Source organism: Nipponia nippon, unplaced genomic scaffold, assembly GCF_047370975.1.
Source record: "Nipponia nippon isolate SJK-2023a ecotype South Korea unplaced genomic scaffold, ASM4737097v1 scaffold_12, whole genome shotgun sequence".
NCBI classification, from domain to species: Eukaryota; Metazoa; Chordata; class Aves; order Pelecaniformes; family Threskiornithidae; genus Nipponia; species Nipponia nippon.
The window spans coordinates 9,163,255-9,184,169 of record NW_028262313.1 but is presented as its reverse complement, the minus strand read 5'-3'; the positions used below and the strand labels follow the sequence as shown (position 1 = coordinate 9,184,169).

The 20,915-nt window shown below is 42.8% G+C and overlaps 1 protein-coding gene across 3 annotated transcripts in view; it reads left to right on the top strand.

Moving 5' to 3' along the window:
* MAMLD1 (mastermind like domain containing 1) overlaps positions 1–20,915 on the top strand; it is a 271,023-nt gene that overhangs the window by 195,068 nt on the left and 55,040 nt on the right. The window contains exon 2 of one of the 3 annotated variants that reach the window (XM_087748683.1): positions 10,695–10,863. The exons of the other annotated variants lie outside the window; for them this stretch is intronic. Within the exon in view, the coding sequence (XP_087604809.1) occupies positions 10,831–10,863 (33 nt within the window). The 5' untranslated portion in view covers positions 10,695–10,830. The remainder of the gene's footprint in view (positions 1–10,694; positions 10,864–20,915) is intronic. 3 annotated transcript variants of the gene reach the window in all.

The following is a 20,915-nucleotide window of genomic DNA, read 5'->3' as shown; positions in this document are numbered from 1 at the left end:
TAGGAGGACTTTCTTCTTTTCCAGTTCTGTGTTCTGTAATATTTACAACAAAGGTTGTTTGTTTTTCTTTTTTTCCTTTGGGAAGGTTTGGATTGGGAAATGCAGCCTATTTCCAGTTTAGGTAAATGTAGTTAAAAGAGCTGTTGTTGTTACATAAGAAATTTGCAGGAGCTGTCTCTTCGTTATGCCCCGTGTCCGTCACCTCTGAGCAGGCTTGTTGAAATGACTTTGAAAATGTGATTTCTCACATAGGGTTGGATCTGCAAAATCGTTGGTTATGTACCGATGATTTATTTCTAGTGGAAACAGAAGATTGGTTGTATATTTTTGTGTCACACATTCGAGTTATAAAGCATGGGCCCAACTCAGTAATTCTCCTTCAGTGAAAACTGTAACTGCATTTGATGGGAAACTTCCCCCAAAGATTCCTCAAGGTCAGATAGGACACAGTTACGGAGTCAAATCTTGTAGTCCCTTTCTCCAAAGGAGAATTAATGTGGCATCGTTATCCAGGCTTGTGACAACAGTGACACAGGATTGCCAAAAAGACTAATGGAAGGAGATGGATGATTGATTCTCGTTCCGGTAGTATATCAGGTTATTTCTCTGACTTCTTTCTTCAGTTCTCTCAATTCCCAAACTGTAACCAGTTACTGTAATTATTTACTCTAATAACTTCCAATCTACAAGTAAATTGAACATAAATTAAGATCAACTGATGTAAGGGACGGGAAGGTTGAGTGAGCTGACAGTAAAGTATGGAGATGCTTTTGCTGATCAGTAGTTCCACGGGACGGCTGTTTGATAGCTGCGTGGAGTGAGTGGTAAGTCCCTGCTCTAATTTTTGTGGATATGAGTTTTCATATAACAATTTGGAGCTTTCCTAAGGCAGAAGCCAAGCCTGAATAATGCATACTCTAATTTCAAAACTGTCAAGATATTTTTTCAAAGGGTCTGACTATCTGTAGCCCCACAGACCTCCAGAGGTGGAGGCAATTTTTGGAGTAAATAGTTCCCAGGTTCTTACTTGTCCTTTGTAAAATGGGAATAATGGTGCTTTACCTTAACCTTCGTACTAAGCATCCTTAACTAGTTAAATATTTTGTAAATCATAAGTGCTTGTTACTAGCTGAGGCCTTTAGGGACTTTTCACATAGTTGGAAATTATGTTCAAAATAAAGGCAGGTAACATCTTACTGTAAGACCCTCTCAGTGTGAATGATTTAGGTTTATTTCTTTGCTTTGGCTATAATGCCAACGCAAGTGGATTTCCCGCCCCCCCCCCCCCCCCCGACATCGCATCATAGCATCTTCCTTTTTGCTGAAACTTCAGAATTTGATATAGAGGGAAAGAAAATATTTAAAGACAAAAATGGCATCTACTCTCAGGCACGTATTTTAGTGTTTCATTCTCCGTCACAGATCTTCATAGGTTAAGTTTTGGGCAAAGATAAACAAATGAATATTTTACGAAGACATTTGTCATACACAGTTCCACTCACACACGAGAAGCTTTTTCCCCATACATTAGCATGTAAACATTTTCATTAGTTTAAGAGTAATTAATGAACACGCATTTCTTGTGGTTATCAGAATAGGTACTGAGTATAATTTCATTTTGCTTTGACTAGTTACTCTAAATCTTACTAGGATTTTCACAATTCCAAATTTATATACAGAAATAATTTCTGAATTCATCTGGTATTTCACTAACCCAGTGGATCATGCTGATGGTCAGGTACTTTTAAGGACTTTGCTTTTCCTGTTCCTTTAACTTACTTATTTTCTTAATTAACTGTGTTGATTTAAATAAAGTCACACAGACTGAAAAAAACCCAAGTATATACAAGCTTGCAGTCAGAAATACAGGCAAAAGGTTTTGATCTCCGACTGCCAAGTGGTGACTCATTAAAAAGGAATTTTTGTTCCTCCCTTTTCAAAGGGTTACTCACTACCAAGCAGTAAATATCTAGTTTTGATGCTACTGCATTGAAATGCCTGACATTGCTGGTGTATTAAGTCCAAACTCTGTAAGATTATTTGATCACAGGCTCCATGAAGTTTTGTTTTGTTGTTTTTCTCGATTAAAAAAAACCTGTTGAGGGCTTTTCTTCAAGCTTTACCCTGTCAGTTAGAGTACAGTCTAAAATGAAATATGTTTGGATTTTAATAACAGAGGACCCTTTCCATACTTTAAGCAGTGGGTCATTCAAATTATTTTTAAACGCACTGGACCATGCAAGCACTAATTTCTTTCTAATTTTGCATTGGGTAACATTAGACAAGTGCATTGGAATTTGTCTAAATCAAAAAACTTCTCTTTGTCTTCCACATCAAGGGTTGTGTGCTAAGCATTTTCGAATATTGCATTACGTAAAGCTGAAAATAAATTGTACTGAAGAGACACAGTCAAAATCCAACGAAAGGCATGCCCTTATTCTCAATTTCCATATTAATCTTGACTCTCTGAGCCATCTCCTTTGTCCTCCTGTTCTTACCTATTCTACACATTTGATGGAAGGGCACAAAGGCATGTTTGAATCCTCCATCTCATCTCCTCTTTTTATTTATTGGTCTGAACTTTACATAGCGTTGGTCTGAACTTTACATAGCGTTGGAAGGATGTTTTCTTGGTTGCAGCAACACTTGTGTCTGACTTGAAGCAGAAGGAGAGTGCATTCGGGCTTTTCAGTCTTCATGAGAAGTGAATCTTGGTCCCTGATCCCAGAAGGTAGATCAGCCTTAATTTCAAGTGAAAGTCCTGCATCTTCAAATAACTTACCATGTCAGTTAAAGTTCAGTATTCTTGAATTCCAGAGATACAGATGAGTCAAATCTAAAGTTTAGGGCAAGTGTGAAGGATGTAAGAGAAAATGTAGATGCTGCTTCTGATGCCACTCTCCCCTCCCCTTCAGGGCTCCTACAGTCTGTCAGCTGTAACGGAGTGATTTGATTACTTTGTAGTGTTAGGCTAAAAGAATAAATCTAAGTGCCTTGGGAATGGGGAACCAATCCAACAGTCAAAACCAAACAAGTTAATAAATGTGAAGCATTTCTGCACGGTGCTGCTGCAGAAATGCTACTTCCAGAACTGCTTGGGGGCAGCCATGACTATTGGACCAGTCAATTAGTCTGTTTGCTGTACACACCACCATTAATTGGATGCTGGGGGGTGCGCTCTGTGTTTTGAAGGAGAAGTGTGTGTCTTCTGTTGGTTATAAATTATGAAAATCTTGAATGTTGCAGGCTGAACTGTTTATTGCTCATCCCCTTGCTTCCCAGTCACTCTAACATACCTGGAAAAAGCTTGACTTAGGCAGTCTTAATTGTCCTTTCTTTAAAATTGTTCTGGCTCTACACATCATCTAAAAATTCTTTTTTTCCCCTTGACAGCTCTTCTGTCCCCCTACCCCAGCCCCCCAAAATCTAGCCAGAAATAGAGCATTTGAGTGACTGTCCACAGAGGCAGTTTGAAATCCAAATTGTCCACTCGGACTGGTTTCTGACGCCCACGTGCCAGGCTACGTCCAGGCTGGAGTCATTTGTAAGGACCGCGTGCATGGAAATATTGTGAGCTACAGCAACAGTGTCAAGTGCTGTTGTGTAAGCAAACCCCTACCACTCGCCTGCATGGAACTGATTTTGGATGTTGGTACTTGTGCAGATAAGGCGCAGATTAATTACCAGAAGTCTTATGCCAGCCGGTAGTTTTATTTTTATCATATCTAAAAATGGCAGTAATGGCGAACTAGCAGGTAAATTCTGTCTGCCAACAAGTCCTCCCTTTGGAGCATCTATATTGGTAACAACGTGTCTATTATTTCAGGATTTAAAATGGTCACCCACTTTGCAGCCGTCAGCTAGTCCAGCGAACGTCCCTTCGTTGGCATTCACACCCTGAACAGGAACAGGTACAGGCCTTTGTACGAGGGCTGCAGAGAAGGCACCATTGAGAGCTTTGCCATCTGCTATCCAAAATGTAGTGAAGCAAACTGTTAAACTTCGCATGGAGCTTAGGGCTTGATTAACTTAAATTACCCTCCTGTTGTACATGTTTGCAATGCCGAGAGGATTAGGTGGCATATATTTTCAAGAAATAGATGTTCATTATTAAGAAAGGTTAAGCAATAACATCCAGTGGTCATTTCCTTTTGGAGCATAGCTCTGTCTCTGTAGTGTAATTTGTTTGTTTATGCATACTGCTGGATCCCGGCGAGGAGGTGGACCAGCACTGCAGGCGTGAGCTGAGCTGCTCTGCGGCACTGCCTAGCCCGGCTGCATGGGCTGGTGCTGCCCCAGCCACCGATGGAGAGCCAGAGACCTCGGGGCGTAGAGGTGAAGAGGTCCAAAGTACGAGGAGGCAATGGTAGGGGAGAGAGAGCAGGGATGGGCTGGGACCGAAGGGAGGGCAAAGCCGAGGAGACAGAGGGAGAGCTAAGGAAGCCGGGCGGGTATCTGGGGGGAGGATGGAGGCACAGCAGGTCCAGGCCCACTTCGGGAGGGCTGGGGTCCCTCATGTGCCTGGTCCGCCAGGTCCAGCATCTCCTATTGCTTCCACTCAAGCAGCGTTTCCTATGTGCAAACTCGTCCTGTGCTCCTTCAACACTGACTTACAGACAGTGCTTTTCTTCATCTCTGTTCTTGTTTTTAAGTTTGCAACTCTTGTTTTTTTCCTTGTGCTCTTGCTTTCATACCTTTGTTGTGATTGCTCTGCTGGAAAAATTGGACTCTCTTAGCAGCAGTGAAGAGATGCTCGAGGGAGCTAACCCTGTGTCGCCTCTTCGGAGGCAGGCAGAGTTGCGGCAGGGAGCAGGCACAGTGCCGGGGCTGCACACCTTTGATGGCCCTGTGATCACAAGCCTGTGTTGGTTTGGTTTATTTTGTTAGAAGGATTTTTCTTTGAGCAAGCACAGTGCTTGGGCAGCCCAGCTACTGAACAGCTGACCGAAGCATGCAACTGCTCTTCAGCGTGCAGCTGCGGTACGTGCCGGTTGGCTTTGAGCCGGTGCTAACACTGGGACAAAAGTCAAGGTATGTCTGTGCTGCTGCCCTTGTTGTGTAAATTCACTGGTTCAGGCAGAAATAGTGAAGTTCGCTTTCACCTGGCTAACCTGCTGGTTACTGCCAGCAGGACAGCTATGGTTGCATGAGCTAAGTTTGAGCTGCAGAAGTTGCTTAAGACATGAAGTAAATAACCTGGCACTGGACCCACAGGGAACAGCAAAAGTGCCCGGAGCAGTGTCGCTGGCCTTCCCCCGGCCAGCCTCAGGGGCCCGTCTGCGTGAGATCGGCACGCCTCGCTGTGCCCGGGAGGCTGGTTCAGAAGATCAGCTGGGCTGCTAATGAACCATCTTCCCACATCTCCTTCAACAGAAATTTGGGATCTTAAGGTGGCCTTGGATTCTGTCAGCCTAAGACGGTAATGTTCTCTTTTACAGCTGGCTCTGAAGCATTGTAGCTTTTCCGAAGTAAGGAGACATAATTCAGTGTTTATAAAGGCAGATGGGAAAGTAAAAGATTCTTTGGTTCTCTCTGAGAGCTTTTTCGCACATAGAAAGAATGAGTCACTCGACATTTCGTTATTGAATAGGAGCTGATTTACAAGTGTGTATGCTCTAAGATGAATGTCGGTGGATGAATTCCTATAGTTTCCTCCATGACCATGCTGTAAACGGGCTTTAGCCAGTTTGATGTAATTAATTCTGAGGTACTGTGCTGTCTTTTGAAATGGAAGCGTCATCCTTCTTACGATCTTCTGAAGGCTAGCAGGCCGATTAACATGGGAATTCTTGGTTAGCTTTAATTCAGCTCTGCTACTCCAGGAAAGTTATGTAGTTCCTGAATTGCACAAATTGCATAGTTCCTGAATTGCACAAAGAAAGACTCTTCAAACACGGATCCAAATCAGCGTCCTGGAGATCCTGCTGGTAGGTGTGGTGACTATGATTAATATTTACTTGATGCCTTTCATCTTCCAAGTACTTTACACAGAACAAGCATTTCATCTTCACAAAAGATGTGTGAGTTAGGTGAAATAAGTTTTACTGTCTCTGCTTTATTAATAAAGGCAAGGAAACGGAAGCAAAGAGATTAAAGTAGTTTGCTCATGGTTACAAAGAAGGTCAGCGCTCAAACTGTGTAATTTCTGCTTTCCGTTTCTGTGTCCACACTAATGTCTCTTTTTAGTAAGCAGGAGCAGCAGGACAAACTTTCGAGTAAGAACATCATAAGAATTTAGTGAGGCAACTTAGCAGCTGTTGCAGCTGCACCTGTGGCCCTTACGCTGGTGCCCTGCGGAGCGATGCGCTGCTCTCCTCCCCTGGCACTGCCGTCTCTCCTCCACCCTTACGGAGGCATCCCCACAGATTGCTGCTTGAGTTGCGAAGCATCTGTGGACCTTTTCTTAGGCTGATAAAATGGCTCAGTTTAGTCACTGGTCCGGCTGGACCATTGGCGACATAAGTATGTGTCGAAATTTCTGGAGTAAAAGAGTTTCTGCTGGAGCAAATATGATGAGGTACGTACATGATTTTATTCAACTCAGTGACTTATTGAGATGTTCCTTTGGAGATGCACTAGGAAGTGCTTAAATTGTTGAATTTTAAGCATGCAAGTGGTCTCATTAATATGGGAAAATTACTTGTTTACCTTTGTCTTGGATAGGGCTATCAGAGAGCTCAATTTAACTATATGCTCAAGTGCATTGCTGAATCAGGGCCCTAGTTAACAGCAAAGCCTGTGTCAACCTGAACTGCAGACTGGCAGAGAAGTTGTTGAGGGTCCAAAGGCAGTTTTTGGTTTAAAGAGCTTCCTATCAAGATGAGCCAGTGGACAAAGCTTAACATCTGAGAAAGTTCTTATCTGAGAAGGCATCTGACCTTTTGAAAGAGAAACCTCCTTTGTAGATGCGTACGAGTTGTGTGTACCCTCTATCAGATTGTACAGCCGGCTGACTGTAATGGAAATCCTCACGTGGGGAGGCAGCGCCAGCCGAGCCGGGAGCCTCCCTCCCCCTGCGCAAGGAAGAGCAATTGCGTTTTCATTCCTCCAATCCCACCTTAACGAAGGAAGAGAAGATGCCCTTGCCTGAAACTGGAATCTGCTCAGAGATGGCGGCTGTAGAAGCCACTTCATTTCGTCCAGATTTGACTATAAATTCAGTGTCCCGTTTCACGTGGAGTAACAATTTTTACGCGGCAGTGAGGAATCACTCGGCGAGAGAAGGGAGACAGGAGAGCCGAGCAACGCAGCCCTGCTCTCCTTGTAAAGCCATGGTTCAAAATGTTTAATTAGTTGTTTCGAAACGGTGGCTCTTCTCCTTGAGGAAGGAATGATGTATCAGCAAAAGCTGACCAAACTGATGTAGCAAATCAATTCTATGGTAATCCGTTTATTTAAACTTTGGTACTTAATTTTATAAGCTCTTCTCAAGTGTTCCTGTGCTCCCGTTCATTAGCCGGTATTCTTTTATGCTATTGCTTGGAGGTTTGTGCTGCAGATAGCAAAATGGCCAGGACGCGCCACTCGAAACTGCCTCTAAATGTAATTCAAGCAGGTCTGCAATAACAGTGCTAAAAGAAGAGCTATTTAGTGGCATTATTAATGGGCAAAGAGTTCAGGCAGGATTATGAAAAAGTAAATTTTTATTAAGAGTGGAGGAGCTAGAAGAATGGACTGATTGCCCTGAGTCCTCTGGGCCCTCGAGCAATCAATTTCCCTTTCTAGTATTCAGTTACTTGCTAATTGTATTGATTTTTATCAAATATGTGTACAAATCAATTTTATATTTTAGTGCTGTTAAAAGCTTCCTTCCTTCCTCGCAGGCAGTGCTGCTCTGATCATTCTCATTGTCTTCCTTTATTTTAATGCTTTTATTTTAATGCATATGTTCGTTAGGACACACGTGGTTTTTTTTAGGACGTTTAACCAGGTAGGGATTTTACCCTGATGCTCAGGGTTGGAGCAAATAGGCGTCACTCGGACGAAACCTCAGTGAACTCAGTGGAACCGTCTGCTTAAGTAAAAATTGCAGGAAAGGGATGTGTTGTGTCGTAAAATGGGAGGGTGCCAGCGCCCGTGGAGTGCGGCCCCCCGAGGAGCAGGAAGCGCTGCTAGCGCAGGAGGTGAATCGTGGCGCGGAAAGATTGTAACTGGAAACAAAGAAGGGGATGAATGCTGACCGTGACGCACTCTTGCTGAAGGAACGTGAAAATGAAGTCAGGGCGACAAAAATTAAACTCCTGGAATAACGCGAGTTGTTTTATCAGCGCGGCCTCCATCATTTCTGAAAACCGAGTCACTCAGGCGCTTCAAGTAAAGTGGATGCTGGAGACATCTCTAAGCATCTCTAAGTGAATGTATTGAGCTCTGAACAAAATAAAACAACATTCTCCATTTGTGTTTGTTTATGCCCATGGCAGTTTAAATTGTTCCTGTCAAACGTACCTATTTTCTGAGATAGCACACGCTCCCGCTCTCTTTTTCATGTGAGCTACGCAGTTTGGAGTTGAGGAGAATCTCTCTGGCTGTGTGCGTAAGCCTGAGAAATTGTCTTTCAGAATTGAAACGTTTGGGGTATGTACAGCGCTGCCGGAGGTGGTGGGAGAGACTTTGAACTTCGAATGGTGTGAGCAGTAGTCGTGGGAACAAGGAGAGTTAGAGCTCTGCTTTCCCACTTGCCTCTGACTTCGTATTACACTGCAGAGTTTATGACGCTGTGTTTTCTGCTGTTATTGCCAAGGCACTTAAAAAAAAAATACTCTTATTCTTTTCTTTGGAAGAGTTGCATTAGCAAGTGTCCAGGTATATACACATATCCGGCAAAAGTACACTTTACTTTAAAAAAATCTAATACAGTGGTAGAAATATAAAGCATTTTATATTTTACATTGATCACTTTGGTCTTTTTTTGTTCTCCTCCCTGGTTCCACTGGTGTTTCTTCATTACACAGCGATCCCAGATGCAAAAGCCAGCAGAAACCGCAGGTTTCTCAGCCTCTCTTGCCTGCCGGTAGCTGCTCCCAAAGGCAGCGGTGCTGTGGTATGAGAAGGCATACCAAGCCCCCCTGCCAGTTCAGATGGCACGTAGGAGCCTGGGTGGTGGCTCACCGGGAGCCCCCAGCCCAGCTCCGTGAGAAGCAGGCGTCTTTTGTGCCCCGTAACGTGGTTTTGCTGTGCTCCCTAGCTGCCACGGTGGCTTTTCGTGCTACGGGGTGCTTGATCTTTTCAGATCCAGTGTAGGCACCTCAACCGTAATCACCAGTATAATTTTTTAGAAGCTGGTTAGGAGAAACCAGTCCCATTCTCTTTTGATCTCTGTGCGCAGTGAGATTCCTCGCTGCATTCCCAGCTAGAGCGAGGGGGACGTATTCTGCTTACGTGAATAGCTGCCGGCCCCTGGAAGCTGGCAGGCTCCCTAACCCGAAGGACAAGGGCTCAGTGGGAGGAGAGCCTCTGCTGCCGCTGCCTCTGGCTCGGCATCATCTTGCAAACTGTGAGCACGTTTTTGTCATTAGGTTTATACAGCACCTCTTGTACGAGAAATCACAAACTGGATAAGCTGTATGAGGGGTCATTATAACACAGAGAAGATAAATGTACCGGTTCTGCTGGAGGCTGTCCTCAGGCTGTTTGTTATGTGTCTCTAACACTGTCACTACATCACACACTTCCTCGATCTCCGTATTACCCTACAAGCCTGTCTAATGGGATCCTCTGCTGCTGATTCCGGCTTACCCTGACCTACTTCTTTCTTGTGTCCCAGCAAGCTGTCAGGAGCTATCAGAGCACTGGGAGCTGAAATAAACACTCACTGAGGGGAAAAGCAAGGCTGTCTCTAGTGAATTTAATTAGCTTTGTTTAACTGGCTTGTTTGCTTTGTAAATCACATCATTTTTAGTCAAATTTAAGGGATAAAAAAAATCTGTAATTAAAATCAAATGATGCACGACCTTATTAAAAGTCAAGGGTTTTAGAAGTTCAGTACAAAAAGTCATTTAGTTTGTAACACATTTGCAGCGCTCTGAATATTTTAGGGAGAAGAAGGATGAATTTGAGATGCTTTTTGGGTTTGGGGTCTTTCTTCAGACAGGAGGGAGATTGTTATTATTATTGAATCAATATCTTTACCTTTCCTTGAATAAAAAAAAAAAAAAAAGACAGGTTTGTTTTGGTTTTTTTTTTTTTAATTCAGACTTGAGTCTTTTCATCCATATTGCAAGCTTGCTGGATAAAATTTTTGAATCCAAATAAAGATTCTTACTGCTTCTTTCTGTCCTGCGGCCTAAGCATCAGTATATTATCCATAGTTTGAATCCCTGCTGTTGTGTGAGGCCATGGTTTAAATCATGGCTTCCCTTTGTACTTGTGTTGCATTTTTGAGCATTACAACAGAAGTCATTGTGATTTTGGCTCTGCCAGACAAATGAAGCACTGACTCGGCAAGTCATCACTGGGTTGAATTTGAAAGTGCTTATAGTGTTTTTATCAGACAGTATGTTATGTCTTTCAGGTGCTTTACTGTATTTCAGTGTGGCGCATATTTCTTTTAACAATTGATGTTCTTGCTCTTGTCAGCATAGGGTCTAATCCTCTTGCTGTTGAAAATGATAAAAGCCCTATGAATTCCTAATATGTCTTATCAAAATCTGGCTAAAATATAAAATGCCTGACCCCAACTTCTCATTCTTCTTCAGCAGAAATATGTTTCTTCCTTGCACCATGCATGCATATTGATAGAGCCTCCTGAGTACGGGGCTTATAGAAATACACCCGTCCTTGTGCTGAGCTGCAGCATGAACAGAAAAGGATTAAAGGACCACTGAGAAAGAAATGGGTATGGATGAACTTGCAGTGTGCAAAAAGGTAAAACACGGGATAAAATGAGTACCCAAGAGTATGAGGGGAATTCAAAAATCTGTTTCCCAAAGCTTCAGTACGTCTTCCAGTCCTTTGAAAAGGATGTAAGATTGGCCAACCTGTAGGACTGGACTGAGAATTACTCGTGGTAATAATTTCATTGAGGAGTATAATGAGCAGCCTGATTGCTCAATGACTTCTGAGTAACTTGCTAACTTACTGATCACTGCGAGATTTCAGAGAAGGAAAAGAGAAATATTCTTTCCTCAGTAGGAGTTTTGGATGTCCCTTGGCTTCGCTGGAGCGCGTGGGGCAGGAAGGTCTCTGCCATGCCAGGGATGGAAGGTGTATGGAAGTCTTACCAAAAGAAAGACATTGGGAGACCTCAGTGGTTCGACAAAACTGAATCAAAACAAGAATAGCCGGGTGAGTGGGGTAAAGCAGCACTAAGCTGTTGAAGTCGAGGGAACTAGGTTTGCTGAGTTACGGCAGCGGAGAATGAGGCAAGGAAAGCTGAGACATCCCAGTTGAAGAATTCACACATCTCCAGTGACTCCGCTGAATGGAGAGCAGCAAATTTGAAGTATTATAACTTCAGAAACTTTGCTTGCATTCTGCTGCTTTACCGGATCCTGTCTCTCCCTTGTGGATTGAGGTCTTAAGTATTTTTGGCATCTGTAGCTGCGATGTGTAGAGTGGGAGGAATACAAGTACTTCTGCTGGGTCATCGCTCCAGAGAAAGTGGGTGAGGTGGATATTGTGGAGCTTTTATCACAAGCGTGGAAGCAGACATGTTTTATAATCTGAACCAGTGTGAATAGCAAGAAAAATTTTATGGTCTTAATACCCTAGCAGGAAGATGAGTGGTGGAGCAGTGAGATAACGAGGGGGCTAAAGCTAAAGGCTCATTTGGACCCATTAGCTGCTGAGTGCGGCTCGCTGCAGCTGAGAACCGGGCGTGAGGACAAGGAGACTTCAGCGCTGTGGGAAAGTGGGAATTTAGTGTGTTTAGCAACAAACATGTGATTAATAGATGCGTGCCTGTCATCTCTGCGATAGCACCATACTCTCTCCATTCATCTCCCGGGCCGCTGGGGGAGGGGAGCGGGAGAGCGGCTCCGTGCTCCGAAGGCACGTTTGCTCTTGGTGTAAATCAGGAGCTGAGAAAGGGATCTGTCCCGGCGCCTCCCTCCGCGCTTAGAAAAGTGCCTGGCGTGTTTTGGGCACCGCTGTAATCTGAATAATAAACACTTAATTCCGAGCTCCTCATATTTGGCTGAGGTTGTTCTGTTAAATGATGCTTTGCTTAGAGGACACAGAAAGGGGCAAATGTTCAGTAAGACTTGAGTCGTTTAACTTAAATCAACCTCCTCCTACCCACTATTGACATATCAAGAGAACCAATGAGGCATGTTTAATTACACATGCACCGAGTTTACAATTAGTCTGCAGACAGTGATTTTTTTTTTTCTTTTTCCTTCTGACGCAGCAAGGGAAGATTTGATCCTGCAAGAGGTCTTATTAGCTGTAATACGAGCAGGGCTGTTTTTTTTTTTTCCATTTTAAATGTAAGTGGAATGTTTTTATCTTCTAGGTCAAATGATTTAATCTGATGCTCTAATGTTACATGGTTTAGCAATCCTTCTGTTCCCCTTCTGCTTGTAATAAGTGACAAAAGTACGGCTTCTTGCTTGATAAATGGGTTAACAGTATTCACGAGGCAGGTAATAGAAATCCATATTAATAGGTGGAAATTGGCTCTTGATGCCAGGCAGGAGAGTCTAATGAAAGTATTATTGTTTTAGCTTCCAGCTCCTTTGGAAGCTGAAGGCTAAATGCCTGTATTACATTCTTATTACCTATTTATCACACCATATAGCTGAGTGGATGTTTATTAAATTACATTCATGTTTAATGCCTGTTTGTATACTTTTCACTGAACATGTTCTCAAAGGAAATTTTCTGGAAGCGTTTCAGAAATGCACAACTATTTTCCCATTCTCTTTTTATAAAGTAAAACCATTGTTGCCAACTGTCAATATACAATTGGCTTGGAAATTAAATTGTTTCCTGCTAAGCTGTAAGAACCAGCTAAACCTACTCTATTTAATTTAGGAAATAAATATTTAAAAATCTGAAAAACACACGGTGTTCTTGGGTAGTGTTGATTCTATTCTAGTCTTTGAAAATACCCAAGATCCCAAGAGTTGGGCTTACCTAGTTTCAGCTTTAATTTAGCATTAAATTGCTTCATCGGGGATTTTATATATGACCTTCTGTATGTTTGTGATTCTTTTGAGAGTATTTAAAATAGTACTGAATACCATCAAAGATAAGAAATTAGGAGCCTGTTTATTAATATACCTACTTACGGTGCTCCTCCAGTTTTGCATTCTTATTTTCTTCTTAAGCAGCACTTTCAATTCATTCCATCTGGATTAGAAGAAAAAAAAAGAAAAGAAAAGGGAAAAAAAAAAACCAAACCCAAACCTCAAAACCCAGCACGGCTCAAATACTCCCACATAGCTTTGACCTGGAGAGTGCTGGGATATCTCAAGGGCTTTCTGCAATTTCTGGGAGCAAAAAAAAAGGGAAGGTGAGCCTGCGTTTTCTTCCACCTGTATTAGCCACAGCTCGCCCCCCTCGTCAGAGCACGGTGACCACGCAGCACGGTGGGCGTGATGCGGCTGCAGTCACAGCGTGAGTCAGGTGAGGACCGTGGCCGGTAGCCAAGGGCTCCTGGTTGCATCTCCACCTCGCCCAGAGGAGTCACCCCACTTCCCTTCCCGGCCCAGCATCCTGCCGTGACGCCTGTGCCCTGCACGTACAAACCAGGCAAGAGGGATGCCTGGCTTTTCTGGAAGCTGTGTTTACTGGGCCTGGGCTGCAGACACCCAGGGTTGGAAATCTGTGCCAGTTTATTTAAGCAATCCCAAGCAGGAGGTTTGACTCCCACTCTCACACTGAGAAATATCTGTAACGCGTAGAAATCTGAAGTGTGTATTCTTTCACTTCACCAGGTTATTAGCAGATGCCTCAGAAATACCTGGGGCTTGGTGCAGGTGACTCTTGTGCTTGCAGAGAGCCTCGGCGGCTCTTGCAGGCACCCGACCATGGATGAAAGCAGCCCGAGTGCCGGTGAAATGCAGGGGCTCCTGCCTATAAAATTCTGCTTGGAGGATCGGGCTGTAAGATCTGGACTCAGATGAGAAACACCAAGGGTTTTTTAATCAAAGGCTTTGATAGCTCTTGTCTGCTTGAAGCTTAAGTTCAGTGGAATATTGTATTGATCCATCAATGCAATCTATTAAATACTGCAATTTGAACCATGCTTACTTGCTTATACTAAGAATAAATAAATAAATCTGAGCTGCTACATGCCTTTCAGCTCTCTGCTGTGCAGGTAATCATGCAAACACTCTCACTTCTGTAATAAGCAGGTTAATCACTTGATCACTTTTACTAAAATTTTGCTGCCACTGCCCTTTAAAGAGCTAATCTTTGTCATTAGCAGGTCCTAAAAATGCACAGTGACCATACTTTCAAGTCAGAGACACTGAAAAAAAATCTGTATAAAAGAATGTCATGTTATGCTCCACTTAGTACTGATTTACAATATTAATTTAACAGAACAATTCAAAACACAGTTGTAATCATGCTACCGATTTTTTTTAAATGGTGGGGAGAGAAACAATAAATCAGTCTCCTGGAGTATGTGGAGCATATGAGAAATGTAGAAGTAGTTTGAACAAATTTTAGCAGGTTATTGGGTTTTGAAATTTCAGCTGTCTTGCATCAGCAAATATTATTAACATTTTAAGAGCCATTGAAAGTGTTCCTTAGATTTTATATATATAAAAACACATATACACTAAGGAAAGTTAATATATATGTGTCTATGTATATATAGAGAGAGAAACTTCATCTCTGTTAAGCATTTTAGATGTCATGGGAATAAGCTCTTTAAACTGGTATTCTTTCAGTTTTAATAATCTTAAGTTCCTTTTCAGTACTTGCACCTTTGCTTTACCTTTGTCTTCACTCAGTTTGATAAAGACTCTATGGACTAATTAGTTTCATTTCTGCTTATAGCTGATCTCTAATAGTTTTCATTCTTTTGGCTTCTCAGCTCTTGATCAATGCTTCAGTACGGTTGCTGTAAGCACTGCAGGGAATGATTGTTCTCTTTCTGTACCCCAGGAAAACACATTGCAGCACTTTACTGGTTCCCCGTTTTGTAACACCTTTAAAATATGGATCTGTTTGAGTCAAAAAGCATACAGTGCTTTCTTAAATCGTATTGATAGAAACATTGCATTAGATCCCTTTTCATGTAGTGTAACGGTACAACAGAATTTCTAGCATTGGAAGTCATCTGAAAGACATAACAACGCTAGTATTTTCTAACCTGCCTTAATTTCTTTTCTTATTCCAGGCATCTGTAATTGACTGTTAATTTTTTTGTTTAATGAAGTTCAAGATGAGACTTTGCCAATTGGTATTTGGGCAAGTCTTTAATAAGATTTTTTTGTTTTCTAAAGTTATTATCTTACTCTCCAACAGTTTGTGCCTATTGAGTTATGTGAGTTTGGATTCTGTCCTTGGAAGTCAACATGAAGTGCTTAGCATGAGGTAGAGATCTTGTAGATCCTACACGTAATGTGAAAGCAGTGTGTGGGACTGCAAACGGCAGCAAAACCACTTACAGGTTTAATATGTTTGGATAGGGAATGCCCAAGAAAGTGTATTTCAGAGCCGTGTGTTGTTCGGTAAGTCACACTGACGCACAACCCAGGGCCCGAGGAAAAGTTCAGGAACGGCAGAGCTTGACGGTGTGGAGAGCGAGGGAGAAACTTGTCCATGGAGCATTTCTGTTGAGATAGTTTGTCGGCTGTTTATTGATTGCGCAGGTCATTGGTGAAAGGTCAACAGCTCTGCTGTGTCGGCAGATAAAGATAGAGGAATGGCATGCTGAGGGCACATTGGAAAGGAATTCAGTCACGCTAAGAAAGAACATTTTAAGCCTTTATTTACTCAAAAAGGGTTGTGAGGTATTGAGCTTGCACATTTACAACCCTTCAGTGTAAGATTAAGAAACCTTATTCTCGGCTTTCCCTAGGAGTTTTCCCCTTCGCTTTACAATCTGGTTTTAGAGCTGAACGATTTTTGGCTGTAATTCCTCGTGCCTGCTTTTGTTTCTTGCAAAGCGTTAGAAGGATATTTCTTTATGCAAAGAAGGCTGGTAATTTTTTCTGAACTACCAAATTTTGAAGTGATTATGCTCTGATTAATTTAAATATTTTTTTTCCTTTTTTTTCTCAAAGAGTCTATAGAGCACTGAGCGCTGTTTATGCAGTTTATTTCTCTCATGTTTGCTTTTACCCTATTTGAAGGTAACTATTGCATGGCAGAGCTGAGATTTAACACATCTGAGAAGTAAACTGTTTATGTTCAGCACAGAATTTAAATCAGGAGGACGCATGTCTTGTCTGAACAAGGTAGTTACACTGATTATCAGCTGGTGTATGCTGTGCTTTAGACAGGCTGGGTAAAAGCACTCCTTTTCATTTTATTTACCTCCATTAGGATCCAACTTAAATGAAAGCTAATAGGCCATTATTATACTTTAGAAAAAGTATTCTTATACAAACAACTTAAGTTCACACTTTTAACTAATCCGATGCAGATTTGTTGTGCAGGTAAGGTGTAAGTAGATGGCTAGCTGTTTTCTGGAGTTGGGAGCCAAAACACCTTCCAATAAGCACGATATTGTCTGTAATGTAAAGAGCTGGTCCAGACCTTCCCTGTCACCAAATTCCACTTAATCCCTGGAAGCGGTGCACAGTCTCTTCAGTACAGGGAGCTACACCCAGACACAAGGATAACCTTGTGGCGAGGCACCTCTGGCAATCCCTTGGTGAAGTGGGTGGCAAAGAACATGCTTGTTCCCTGTGTTGGGGTTGGCATAAAGGCAATATGAGAATAAGATTTGCCTTTATAGAAGATGTGAGAAAAGGTTTGTGTGTTGGAGACAGTGTTGCTTTGACTGATGATTTTAATATTGCCACTTATTCTGGGCTTCTGAACTCCAAAATTACATTTTAAAAAATCCATGTCTCTTTCTCCAGTGACTCAAAGCCCCTGAGTTTATGATCGGGGTAGATTTTTTAATATTTTAATATTAAAACTAATAAATTCTGCCTGTTAGATCTTCCAAGACTGCTCAGGTAGTTTGCTTCCCCCCCGCCAGCCTTGATGCAAAGCACTATGTGAAGATCCACACTTCTGATTTCATGCTGTTCCATGAAGGCACTCAAAACTGCTCTAGAGAAGATGCTAAGGAGCACGTCCAGGCGCCGGGCATGTCCCCGCCAGCATCCTTGTGCACCCTCTGCATCAGCACTGCCAACCGGGGCTTCTGCTTTCTCAACTTTATAGGTTGATATTTTCAAGTGCAGCCAGTTACCTTCCGTACCTCACAGGGAACACAGTAAAAAATCAATGTTTCACCTGCATTTTGCAATTGCCTTATCTCCGCCCTTCCCCAGCAGCCCATGTATGTGGGTGGGAGATGACAGTATTCTTCCAGGCTCTGCCCATGGAGCAGGGTCCACCGGCCGGAGCGGCTGATGCGTCCTGCTCGGCATGGCTGTAACAGGACAGAGCAACAGAGAAGCTGCTTCCAGCTCTTGGTGTAAGACAGCCATGGTGGCGGCTGTGTTTTGGGTGAAATTTGATAATATGGGGAAGAAAGCTTTTCAGAGGCTGAGTGATGTGATGCCGAGTGCAGGGTTTATTTAGTGTTATTGATGTGTGGCGATACTGTGATTCCTCGTAGGTTTGAATACTGGAGGAAGGGGTAAGAGGTGTGTATGATGTTAGATCAGTAGTGACTGTAATAAAAAAAAGACCGAAGTAAAAATTACTAAACTGAATTTTAGTTTACTAAGAAAAAAGGAGTCTAGAGGATGCAAGGGATACATTGCTACTTGCCTGTAGTTGCTGAATCACATCCTGCTCCGTCCAGAAGTAACTACATGTTGGCATCTAAATGCCATTGAGTCACTTCTGCAATATGAACTGGTGATTTACATTCATACATCAGAAAAGTATCTCCCTTTAATAGTAAAAAGAAATCATTAAAAAAACACTTTTGCAAGGGGCCGCCCAGAAGAAAAATCTCTGGAAGGGGTTAAGATTTCCATTGGCAACAGGCAGGGAAAACTTTGTGAGGAACCTGCCCCATGTAGCTGCTGGGAGACGGCGCAGAGATCACAAATACCCAGCTGGCAGCGGTGGCCAGGAACACGTCCAGGCGCTGGCGCTGAAGGTGCAGGAGCTACAGCTCCTTCCTTTTTCATTATTGCGGGGTCCCGAAACCTGAAGCGGAGCCTGGGGAGCAGACTCCTACAACTACTGGCAGAGTAACTTGCCAGCACCGTGCCCAAACCACCGTGACCGTGTTTTCTGGTGTGCGTGCCCTCCTCTGGCAGAGAATCAGGCCTTTGTCTGAACAAGTCGCTTTTCTTTTCTTTTCTTTTCTTTTCTTTTCTTTTCTTTTCTTTTCTTTTCTTTTCTTTTCTTTTCTTTTCTTTTCTTTTCTTTTCTTTTCTTTTCTTTTCTTTTCTTTTCTTTTCTTTTCTTTTCTTTTCTTTTCTTTTCTTTTCTTTTCTTTTCTTTTCTTTTCTTTTCTTTTCTTTTCTTTTCTTTTCTTTTCTTTTCTTTTCTTTTCTTTCTGAAGTTTTCAGTTGGCGACTAGGAAGGCAAGGGGGTGGGGGCGCAGCCTGCAAAGATGAAGCAGCTCATGAAAAGAAAGCTGCTGAATAGGCAAATTGTTTTATCTGGATGGTGTTTGTGTTCCTGACTCTGTGTTGCAAGGGAAGGTACAGTAGAAACAGTGTTCGGGCTCATGCGCTCCTGCCACAGCCAGGAGATCGCTCTTTCTCCTGCTGCTTCTGATGCTCTAAAGCTCTGAGCGCATGTTATCTTTTTCCTCCTCCCCCTAAAGCAATCCATTCGCTGCTGATGGCATTTCTATTTAGTAACGGCCGTGTTTACACACTGTAAAAAATGTGAACGAGTCTCAAGGATTCTGCAGCTTTGTGCGCCCCTGCAAAGTGATATTTCCTATGGCAGTTGACTCCGAAAAGGTCCTGTGTTTTCAACCTCGTTTGCTTAACAGTCTAGAAAGAAAACTGCGAAGTTGGGGATAAATCATCTGCGTGAACTTCAGAAGGAAATTTGAAAGCCCAGGCTTGGAGTGGGGATCCCAGCTTGCTCTGGGATTCGCTGAGTCTTCTCCTGCTTCTCTCTTCTTCCTTCAAAAAAACTTTTGGAATAGCTGAGGCTCTGGTCGGCTGGTGGTCACTGCGGTAGCCTGCGTAATCCCAGGCTCCAACATGAGATGTGCTGATAGTCTTTGAAACGGAGAGGCAGTGGCCTCTCTATTATTAAAGGTCATCAGGCATCTGGTACGAGCTGAAGGGATTTTGTGCTGTGAAGGCAAAAGAGCAAAAAGGATATATAAAACTAAAAAAAGAGAAGAGAAAAAAATGACGGTAAATTTAGTGCCTCAGCTTCAACACTGCAGGGAGGGACAGGAAGGTGGGATGTGTGTGTCCAGGCAAAAAAATCCTGATTAAATAAGTCCTGTTGATTCAGGGCCCTCGAAAAGAGAATTCCTCATCTGCTGCGACTGGGTTTTTCTCCCATCCTGAACTGTGTCAGTGAGACACTGAAATCCTCATCACCGGTGGGGGAGAGGAATGGAGCTGCTGGCTTCTCGTGTGCTGAAATTGTAATTTAAAAAGAAGGGGGCTTTAGGGCTGCTAGAAGTTTTCTGACTTTTCATCTGAGAATAAAGTGCTAAGGCATCCACCCCCCTGCTCAAAGGTAGAAAAACAGTGAGCAGGACTCTCCGCAAACACAATGGCTCTATCTTGCTCTATTATGCCACAAAGGAGTGGCTTGCTTAATCTCCGAAATTAATAGAGCAGAGAGGAAACGGCTCTTAAAGAGATGTGTGTCTGCTTCCTTCCTGTGCCTAGCACGGGGAGCCTGGGGCTGTGAGGTAATGTCATTTCACATAACTAGAGGGCTCTTCTTATAAAGGACAATTACAGTAAGTGTAGCGAGTCTGGAATTTTTGACTTTTCAATGTTTTTTTTTTCTTGCTACAGCGGTGGGGATTTTTGTTTAAAACCTGACATTATTTTGGTGAAAGATGATGCTGTGAGAGTTTGTCCCACATTTGATTTTCGAGAGATTATTTTTGTGTCTGCCTCTTGTTCAGTGACATCAGAGAGAAACCAGCCTGCTGCTCCGTTCCCTGCCACGCTTAGTACAGTCGTCTAAACGCGTTTTGAGCCGTTGTCCTAGGAGAATGTCAGTTCAACCAGAATTAACGGAGTGTATTCTAGTAGAACAGCTCCTTTTTCACACTGTGTTGGCCCTTTATAGCAGTGTGTTACTCTTGGTGTGAAGCCAAATCGGCTGATAAGCAATGGACTAGATTTTCCTGTACGTGGTCAAGGCTGCTCACATCTATCCAAACATTTTTAGCTTTAGGAAAAAGACCTAGCACTTACAAAACTGAACCCCACCTAGGCATTGTTGCTTCGGAGGGAGTGAGAGAAGAGAAAAAAACGGCTCGCCAAGAAGCCTTCAGGATTTTTTAATTGCTTCAGGGAGAAAGATGGGAAGAGCAGGAAGAGCTACCGTAGGGACCAGGGCTCCTGGGCACCGTGCTGCCTCCAGCCCATTTGCCTGGGGAACAGGGGGAGGATACTCAGCATGTTTCACGAGCTGACTTTAGTTGGACAGATGAAGCTTTGCTCTGCTTTCATTCCTTAACTTCTGTTAATAATTTATGTGTGATACTGCACAGTAGAAATATCCCTCCAACACTGCATTTTAAACCGCTGTCTAGAGCAGCGTAACATAATCCAGCCATGTTGTGTATCTTGTGCGTTTATTAAAAAGAAAGGATGCATGAAGCGTTTGTTTTCTGAGTCACAATCTGGGGGAATCTGTAATAAAATTACTATCTGTAAAATGCA